At 47.2% G+C, this 10,306-nt stretch overlaps 1 protein-coding gene across 1 annotated transcript; it reads left to right on the top strand.

The window, feature by feature from the left end:
• PSMB5 (proteasome 20S subunit beta 5) lies at positions 1–7,505 on the top strand. The gene is made up of 3 exons (XM_080808638.1): positions 1–543; positions 1,269–1,575; positions 6,997–7,505. The coding sequence occupies exons 1-3, from the start codon at positions 346–348 to the stop codon at positions 7,281–7,283; spliced, it is 792 nt and encodes a 263-aa protein (XP_080664764.1). The 5' UTR covers positions 1–345; the 3' UTR covers positions 7,284–7,505.
• The last annotated feature ends 2,801 nt before the right edge of the window (positions 7,506–10,306 follow it).

Here is a 10,306-nt window from a genome sequence, read left to right as displayed (position 1 = left end):
CTTCTCAAAGATGGCGGGCCTCACTTCCCCTACGCAACAAAGACGCTTCTGATCGCTTCCTATGAATTGGAGGTGAATTTAATCCGGTATTGCTTGCCTGACGAAAGTAAAGATGACAACAACATCCTTTTAAAATTTAGAGGAACTTAAGGCATTTATTTTTATCCCCTCGGTGAAAACAGTCCCTGGCATCGGGTTCTTGTTTTTGGAGGCGTGGTTGCCAGCAGTTAAAATGGCTCCTCCCTGGGATAGCTTTAATAGGAAGTGAAGCTGTGACGGCGGGGCGTTGCCCGGCTGCTCTTTGGTAGGCCTTCTCGCAGCGAGTTTCTTGTGCCCTTACTAGACATGGCGCTGGCCAGCGTGTTGGAGAGGCCGCTGCCGGTGAACGGGCTCGGGTTTTTTGGACTCGGGGGTCGTGCGGATCTGCTGGACCTGGGTCCAGGGAGTCCCAGCGATGGGCTGACCCTGGCCGCGCCCAACTGGGGTGTAGCGGAGGAGCCAAGAATCGAAATGCTTCATGGGACCACCACCCTGGCCTTCAAGGTGCGGACCCAACCGCCGCGCCGGGCTGAGACCCGCGCGCCCGCGCCCTTGCCGACCTTCCCGGCCTTCCGGCTGGACCGGAGCCCGCGGGGGCCGCGACCACGGAGCGTAGTGGGAGCCTCGGGCCTATCCTCCCGACCCCGGTGGTTTCGCTGTCTCATTGACCTGAGAGGCTTCGGTTCTGCTCTAGCCGTAGGACCGTGGGGCTGAGGTTAAGGGGGAGAAGAAACCCGAGGCCGCTTGGGTTGATTCCTAGGCAACGCCTATGACTCGGTTCAGGAAAGGGAAGGCCTCAAAGCAACGAATATTGGTAGAGGAAAGGATGTTTAACCATTAACTAAAGGTTTTAAAAACTGGGTCCCCATTAGGCAAGGGTAACTGAAAAGCGATGAGGGAAAGAATTGTGGGAGGGAACACTGTAGCCGGAGCCAGACAACTGGAATTCTTGATCCAGTTTTACAATAACCAGGTGTACGACCTTGGGCAAGTCATTGGATCTCATTGAACTCGTTTCCTGATCTATAAAATGAAATTGAAGTTAATACTGGTTATACCATGTCGTGGGATCTGTGTGAAGCTTAGTTGATACTAATATGTGGAAAGCATTTTGTGAAGTGTAAAAGGACAGAGATATTCTGGTTTTCCACTGATGCAAAAAGAAATGTAAAGGAGATGTTTCTGTGGTCTGATGTGACCTGCTTTGTGTTTTCCTCTGATCTTAACAGTTTCAACATGGAGTCATTGTTGCAGCGGACTCTCGGGCCACAGCTGGTGCCTATATAGCCTCCCAGACAGTAAAGAAGGTGATAGAGATCAATCCCTACCTGCTGGGCACCATGGCTGGGGGCGCAGCGGATTGCAGCTTCTGGGAGCGGCTGTTGGCTCGGCAATGTCGAATATATGAGCTTCGAAACAAGGAACGCATCTCGGTAGCAGCTGCCTCCAAGCTGCTTGCCAACATGGTGTATCAGTATAAAGGCATGGGGCTGTCCATGGGCACCATGATCTGTGGCTGGGATAAGAGAGGCCCTGGTGAGTTAAGCTGCAAGCACTTGGTTCTTGGGCTGGCACTACAGAGAAGGAGGGGTTGGATGAACAGGTGAATGAAAGGGCTTTGAGTCTGAGCTGGGGATGTGTTGATTAGGTTCTCCACCCTTTCTTCTCTTTGTTCAAGGAAGGCACTACTGTGTAGAAGAGGGCATGGAGCTTAGACTAGCTGTGTCATTGACTACCCCATGTGACCTTACTTTGGCTTCTCATTTTCCCAGTCAGTTTCATCATCTGTTGCGTTGGTTAAAGGAGGTAATACATGTAAAGCATGCCTGGCACATAATATTTCTCCTTCTCTCTCCCATAGAATGGTAAGACCTACAAAGAGTGTATTTGGGAATTAAATTGGATAATAGACATAAAAACTCCAGTCAGTGCTTTCTAATAAAAATATAATGTGTACCACACATGTAATTTAAAATTGTCTTATGGAGGGGCACCTGGCTGGGTCCATCAGTGGAGTATGTAACTTATCTCAGGGTGGTGAGTTCAAGCTCCACGTTGGGTGTAGAGTTTACTTAATAATAATAATAATTAATAAATAACTTTTTAAAAGATTTTATTTATTTGAGAGAGCGAGTGAGCTCGAGCAGGGAAGGAGGAGGAGAGGGAGAAGCAGACGCCCTGCTGAGGAGTGAGCCAGGTGCAGGGCTCGGATCCCTGGACTCCAGGATCATGACCTGAGCCAGAGGCGCATGCTCAACTGAGCCACCCAGGCGCCCCAATAACAATTGTTTAGAATTGTTTAATGGATATATTTAAGAAGTAAAAAGATGGGGACATTGTAATGATTCATTTAATCCAGAACACCTAAAATATCATTTGGCATGTGCATTAGTCCCATTTCAAGTGCTCAATGCCACATGTTGCTAGTGGCCACTGTCCTGGACAGTGAAACTCTAATTACAGGAAGTTAGTCATTTCTCTTCTTTTTTCCTTTAGGGAGTCTTTGGCCAAGAAGGGGCCTTTAGGGCTGATGCTTTCCTTGTTTGATAGAATCACCCTAGGTCCTATTCTGTCATCTCTTAAAATAAATTCCTTAGCCTTTTTCTGTTTTTAGTATATAGAAACCTTGCCAGGAAGTTCAGCCTTGCATCTGATGTCAGTTCCTTTTCAATCAGTTTTTTTTTTTTTTTTAAAGTTTCATTTAAGTATTCATTTAAATAATCTCTACACCCAACGTGGGGCTCAAACTCACCACCCTGAGATCGAGAGTAGCACACTCCACACAGACTGAGCCTGCCCGGCACCTCAGCTTTTCGACCAGTTTTGGATGTCTCTTTATCAAGCTGGAATACAGCTAGTCACTTTCTGTATAATTTTCCCCCTCCATGCTTGAGTAGTTTATTCTTCCCTTTTGTTTTTGCTTCATTCATTCACCTGTTTACTGAGTGCCTAGTTTTTTTCTGTCGAACAACTGCAGGATACCCAGCACTTTTCCACTTGCTTTAGAAACTCTCGGTTCACTGTTCAGTGGAGGGTGAATAAGAAGATTAAAAAAGTGGATGTGAGAGAGGAGCATAGCTTGTTACTTTGGAAATTGAGATGCTTTTTTGGGAAAAGTGTGAAAGAACAGCTCCATTCATTTTTTGTGTGGCCCAGGGAAGCGTTTTGAAACTGTTGCTTCGTACCCTTAGCTACTGGGTCTGTTCCAGGGGACGGAAGCAGTGTACGAGAGTACAGATGCTGGCTAGCAAAGAGAACCTGAGAAGCTAGAGCATAACCTAAATCATGCCTTCACAAGAACCCTTCCCTACCGCATGTCCCATCTAGGATGAGTCAGTCCCTTGCCTCAAAAAGCAGATGACTGAAAAATGATTACAGATTATTTAACATGAGGCTAAATGAGATGAATGCCATTTGTAAAAGAACCGATATGCTGCTGAGGGAGTTTTGAGGAAAAAGATTATTTCTGATGGCAGGACTCAGGACGACTTCATGGATAAGTGGCAGTTGAATAGGATGTGCAAGTGAGAGAAGGGAAGCATGGTGAACAAAGGGGGCTGGATGAAGCATGCAGTTTGGGAGGAGTAACCGAAAGCCCAGTTTGTTTGTTTTAAATATTTATTTATTTGAGGGAGAGAGAGAATGTGCACACAAGCAGGGGGAGTGGCAGGCAGAGGGAGAGGGTGAAGCAGGCTCCCTGCTGAGCACAGAGCCTGATGCAGGGTTTCATCCAGAAACCCTGGGATTATGACCTGGACTGAAGGCAGACGTTTAACTGAGCCACCCAGGCACCCCCAAAAGCCCAGTTTAATCAGAACTAAGGTTGTGTGAAGAGGAGTAGTGATCCATAGAGCTAGAGAGCTAAACAGGAACCTTGTAGTGAGCCCACTAGGCAAGGTAGTGGCCATGGGACTGAGGAGGGACTAGTTTGGGGTAGGTATTGGAATACTTGAACCTGAAGACTGGTGAACATTTGGTTCTCAACTGCATTGCTTTAGAATCACCTAGAGAACTTAAAACACAGGTCCCATACTTGTTTCCCACCCCAGACCAACTGGAAAAGAATACCTGGTGTAAGTCCTGGGCATCTTTTTAAAAATCTTCTTAGATGATTCTGATGCACAGTGAGAGATTGGAACCACTAGAACAGAAAAATAACGATCCTATTGGCAGGCAGAACTTGAAAACATGGGAGGCAGTGTGGGCTGGTGGAGCAGTAGAGAGAGATGAGTTTGGTTGGTAATGGAGAACCACTGAAAATATTTGAGGATAGGAAGTCTGAATCTGAAGTGACAAAGGCATCCTGTTGGGAAGATCCAGCCGGTAGTTGGAATTGATAAACATTTTATTAAAATCTTTGTCTAAATCTTCATCTGTAGTAAATATTAGCTAATTTCTTCATAAAGTGCCAAATAGTAAATAATGTAGGACTGCAAGCCATATGGTCTTTGTTTCAACTACCTAACTCTCCTGCTTTAGCATAAAAGCAGTCATAGACAGTATGTACACAAATGGGTATGGCCGTGTCCCCGTAAAACTTTGTTTACAGAAACGGGCAGTTGGCCTGGCAAACCCCTGATCTATACCAGCACTGTCCAATGGAAATAAAGTGTGAGCCATACATGTAATTTTAAATTTTATAGTAGCCACATTTTTTAAAATTAAAGATAAAGAGAAATTAACTTTAATGATATATTGTATTTTGGAGTGCCTGGGTGATGCAGTCAGTTAGGTGTCCCACTCTTGGTTTCAGCTGTGATCTCAGGGTCGCACTCAGCCTGGAGTTGGCTTAGGATTCTCTCTCCCTCTCCCTCTGACCCTTCACCCTCTATGCACATGCATTCTCTCTCAAACAAATAAATCTTTTTTTTTTTTTTAAGATTTTATTTATTGGGGCGGCTCAGTGGGTTAAAGCCTCTGCCTTCGGCTCAGGTCATGGTCCCCGGGTCCTGGGATAGAGCCCCACATCGGGCTCTCTGCTTGGCGGGGAGCCTGCTTCCCTCTCTCTCTCTGCCTGCCTCTCTTTCTGCTTGTGATCTGTCTGTCAAATAAATAAATAAAATCTTTAAAAAAAAAAAAGAAATATTTTATTTATTTGACAGAGAGAGGGACCAAGCGGGGGGAGTGGCAGAGGGAGAAGCAGGCTTCCCACAGAGCAGGGAGCCCTATGCGGGCCTCGATCCCAGGACCTGGGATTATGACTGAGCCACCCAGGTGCCCCTAAAATAAATAAATCTTAATAATATATATTTTATTTTATAGATCCAAAATGTTAGCACTTCAACATGTGGTGCCAGCTTCATTTCACATGCTCAGTGGTCACACATGGCTAGTGGCTCCCATATTGGACAGTGCAGGTCTTGGCGATATAATTTGGAACTCTAGGCTCTCTCTTACTGTGCGGTGTGTGTCTTGTCCCCCAGATAGTCTAAGCTTTGAGGACTAGGATTGGTTTTTTTTCTTTATAAGTGTTTTTTTGTTTAAGTTTTTATTTGTTTATTTGACACAGAGACACAGCAAGAGAGGGAACACAAGCAAGGGGAGAGGGAGAGGGAGAAGCAGGCTTCTCCCTCTTTTGTTTATTTGAGAGAGAACACCCCTAGCACCCCAGGGCTAGAATTGTTTTAAACATTATCTCCACAGTGCCTGCAATTCTGTGCTTGAAACCTAAGTCACGGGGTGCCTGGGTGGCTCAGTCGGTTGCATGTAGCCCTGTATCAGGCTCCTTGCTCCTCAAGAAGCCTGCTTCTCCCTCTGCATCTCCTGCTCCCCCTGCTTGTGCTTGTGGTCTCTCTCTCTCTCTCTCTCTCAAATAAATAAAAATAAAACCTTTAAAAAAAGAAAACCTAAGTCATTTGGATTATACTTGTTTTTTGGTTATGCAGTGAGGATAGTAAAGCAGTAATAATGTGAGGTAGAATCCAGGAATCTTAATATTTAATTTGATTCCTTCAGCTATTTTTTTTAATAGATTTTATTTATTTATTTGACAGACCCAAGCAAGGGGAGTGGCAGGCAGAGGGAGAGGGAGAAGCAAGCTCCCCACTGAGCAGGGAGCCCAATGCAGGGCTCAGTCCCAGGACCCTGGAATCATGACCTGAGCTGAAGACAGGTGCTTAACTGACTGAGCCACCCAGGTGCCCCCAGCTATTTTTTTTTTTTCAAGTAATTTTATAGAAATGTTCTTTTCTTTCCTTCTTTCTTTCTTTCTTTTTTTTTTTAAAGATTTTATTTATTTATTTGACAGAGACACAGCGAGAGAGGAAACACAAGCAGGGGGAGTGGGAGAGGGAGGCTTCCTGCCGAGTAGGGAGCCCAATGTGGGGCTGGATCCCAGGACCTTGGGATCATGACCTGAGCCGAAGGTAGACGCTTAACGGCTGAGCCACCCAGGCACCCCAAAGTATTATTATTATTATTTTTAAAGGTTTTATTTATTTATTTATTTATTTATTTTAAAGATTTTATTTATTTATTTGTCAGAGAGAGAGAGAGAGCACAGGCAGGCAGAGTGGCAGAGGGAGAAGCAGGCTCCCTGCGGAGCAAGGAGCCCGATGTGGGACTCGATCCCAGGACACTGGGATCATGACCTGAGCTGAAGGCAGCTGCTTAACCAACTGAGCCACCCAGGCGTCCCAAGATTTTATTTATTTATTTGACAGACAGAGAGCACAAGTAGGCAGAGAGGCAGGCAGAGAGAGAGAGAGAGAGGGAAGCAGGCTCCCTGCTGAGCGGAGAACCCAATTCGGGGCTCAATCCCAGGACCCTGGGTTCATGACCTGAGCTGAAGGCAGAGGCTTTAACCCACTGACCCACTGAGCCACCCAGGCGCCCCAACAGTTTATCTGTTGGTCTCCCCTGGGTTTCAGGAGGGATGGAGAACTTTTCTTGGAGAATGAATTTAGGTGTCAAAAGAGATGGTCATTTTTTTCCTGCTAACCTCACCTCTCTTTCCAGGCCTCTACTATGTGGACAGTGAAGGAAACCGGATCTCGGGGGCCACCTTCTCTGTAGGTTCTGGCTCTGTGTATGCTTATGGGGTCATGGATCGGGGTTACTCCTATGACCTAGAGGTGGAACAGGCCTATGATCTGGCCCGTCGAGCCATCTACCAAGCCACCTATAGAGATGCCTACTCGGGAGGCGCAGTCAACCTCTACCATGTCCGGGAGGATGGCTGGATCCGAGTCTCCAGTGACAGTGTGGCTGATCTACATGACAAATATAGTGGCTCTGCCCCCTGAAGGAGGGGGCGGATGTGGCTGCTTGCATTTCTTGGGGGAACTGTTGCTGGCAATGTGGGTACAGCTCCCCATCCTCTAGTGGAGGGGTCCTCAATTGTACTGATAATTTTTTTAAGCTCTGGTGGCATTGACCTCTATGTGTTACTAGTTGTTAATGACCTGCTGCAGAGGTGATTATTTGTTTTACTTTCTTGGATGTTAACATTACACTACTCAACCTCAGCCTGTGTTATGTCTTTTGTCCACACTGTCCCTCCTCCAACCACTTTACAGCCAAATAAGCCAGGACGGTGGGAGGGCACCGACTGTAATTACAGGAAACAGTGGTGTGAAGACATTGTCTAGTGAATACATTAGCATCCCCACTCATGAAGCTAATAACAAAGGAGAAGGAGAGAGAGGCAGGGAGGAGGGAGAGACTTCCCGATTCTGTTTGCAAAGAGATGAAAAGTTGATGAGGTGGAAAGATGCACAGGGCTATATGAGGAAGAGCTGCAGAGGGAAAGGCTCTCATCCTGCTGTGGGGGAGGGGAAGACAATGCTACCCACAGAGCAGAAAGGTGAAGAGGGTGAATCTTGAATCTTAAACCAACTGGGAAGGGAAGGTTTGGACCTTGAGAAAAGAGGACAAAGAGGTGAGTGTGAAAGCGGTAGTGACCACAAGCTTGGTGATCCTTGTCCTTTTGGTCGTCCGGTGTACACAGGTGGGGGACAGAGCAGTTGATGGTGGGCTTACAGTCTCCTGGACCAGAAGCGGCTCAAAACTGTCACTGGCATGTGTGGGTGGGGAGGAGACCCTGCTGAGAGCAGAGCAATGGTTGATTTATCACATCCCGCACTGAGGGGGTTCCCAAGCTATGGTGGCAGCAGATGGTAAGGCCTTCTGTTAAAGAGAAGCCATAAGCATAGGGGAGATAGAGGAGGTTGATGGGAGAAACCTTTGAAAAAACGGGAGAAGAGGGTATGAACAGTACCGCTTTGTTTTTAGTGAGTAAGAAGGGAGAAAGTGGCTGGTGGGGGTGACAGCCCAGCTTCATATTTTGAGAAATCGAGGGGTAAGGCCTCCTCTCGCCAGTGGTGCGGATACCTTCCCTTCCCCCTCAGCCTCGTGCAGTCGTGTATCGATTGATGAGGGCTGTCAGCCAGGAACTGATCGAGGCTTGTTAATTGCATTTGTCAAATGCAGGGAAATTGGGAATTAGTGAGATCCGAGCGGGGAGTTTGGAAAACAAATGACTCTGGTGCCTGAGGAGATTCATTTTGCTGAAAAGTGCCTCTGGAGCCCCTGGAGCCCGGGAGCTGCTAATGCTAGTCGGGAACTGGGCCCCCTCTGCGTTAGAGCAGCCGGGCGGTTAGCTGTGTGAGAGCCCCAAGTATAGACATCCTCTCCTTCAGGGCGCTGGTTGGCAGACCTTTGTCACGAGTCAGAGCCCTAGGGGCACCTGGCTGGCTCAGTGGGTGAAGCATACGACTCTCGATCTTGGGATCATGTGTTTGAGCCCCACGTTGAGCATAAAGTTTACTTAAAAAAAAAAAGTCAGAACCTTAAAAGAACTCTTAGGAGAAATTCTTACACCTGAGAGAAATCAAATCAGGTTAAAATAGAGTTGGGGGGTCAAGAGCCTCCACCCCTGAGCCCCCTCCTCCTCGGGGCCCCAGCCCACAGCACCACCTCCCTGCCTCCACACCTTTATATATATATATACATGCTCCCTGGTACTTCTTGGAACCCGAAGGAACACAATTTGACAGTTACTGCCCTGGGACATAACCTTGAGGGTGGAAAGAGAGTTGAAGAGTGGAATTCTTTTCCATGAATGAGCCTAGGACTCCCTGGCCTGTGAAAGAAAATTAAGTCTGGAGATAAGAGATGGTCTTGAAGCAGTGCTCCCCTAGCCCAGTTTCCATCTCAACGGCCTGCTTTGGCAGTGGTCTGGCTGTGTAATGTCAGCACCCATTCTGCACTGGCTGAGGCCTTATGTTCAGGCAAGAAAATGCACAGCCATCCGTCCCATGTTCTGTTCTGCACATGTCCGTTTCTCTTCCTGGATCTTGGATAAAAGAAAGAATGAATGGAAGAGATGGAATTGTGGTAGGTGTTCTGGAGAGAAAGTAGAGCAGGGGTAGAGGAAACTGCAAGCATCTAGGCCCAGTCACGCCCAGCCTGGGCAGTCGTGGCTTCTTGCTGCTGCTTGCTGGCGGGGAGCTGGCTTGGCAGGGATGTTGTATGTCTCCACTGCGTGGGGATGATTGATGCCTCAAAGCACTGGAGAGATTCTGTCGAGTGGAGTCGACCAGTTCGGGGACTCCCATCAGATTCATTTCCCAGTGCAGTCCTCTTGACAAAGGATGATGGAAAAGAAATTGCCTTAAATAGCTGGAAGATTAATTTCTCTCCGCAGTTCCCAGGCGTCCATGGGACAGAGCTTTTTAAGTGATGTCTGACAATTTCTCCTTCTACAGATAGCTCGGTGACACCAAAATCTGACTCCTCAGGGTAGGTAATGGGACTAATCTGATTAAAGAGAGCAAACACTCCTCCAGGTCTGGGTCTCGTGCTTTCTCTAGCTAGCAGGGAATGCTGTGGGCTTGAAGGCAGATGAGAGGGCTTTGTGGGGGTGGGTAGAATGTTCAGGAGGGAGAGGGAAAAGATAGGCGAGGACACGGGGGAGGGGGAGGAAGGGCACAGTGAAAGGAAATCAGGGACCAGAGCATAATAGTTACTGAGTGTTCCCTCTTTAGGCAAAACCAGAAGGTCAATGTCTCTTGATATCCTCCTCAGCTCGCAAATGAGAAAACTGTCAAAGCCATTTGGGGAGTGGAAGGTTACATCCTTTGAGGGAAAATAAAACAACTGATTTATTCTGGTCCATGGATTCCGTGTGGTCTGTTAGGGGAGAGGAGCAAGAAGTGGGATGAAAAGGGAGTAAGGTTAAGAAAAAAAAAATGTGGAGGGGAAACTGGCGGGGAGCAGTTCCCTTGTGTCAGACGGTGTGGAGGATGATTGGGTGAGTGAAGGATTT

Source organism: Martes martes, assembly GCF_963455335.1.
Source record: "Martes martes genome assembly, chromosome: 7".
Taxonomy (NCBI): Eukaryota; Metazoa; Chordata; class Mammalia; order Carnivora; family Mustelidae; genus Martes; species Martes martes.
This window is presented reverse-complemented; position numbering and strand designations above follow the sequence as displayed.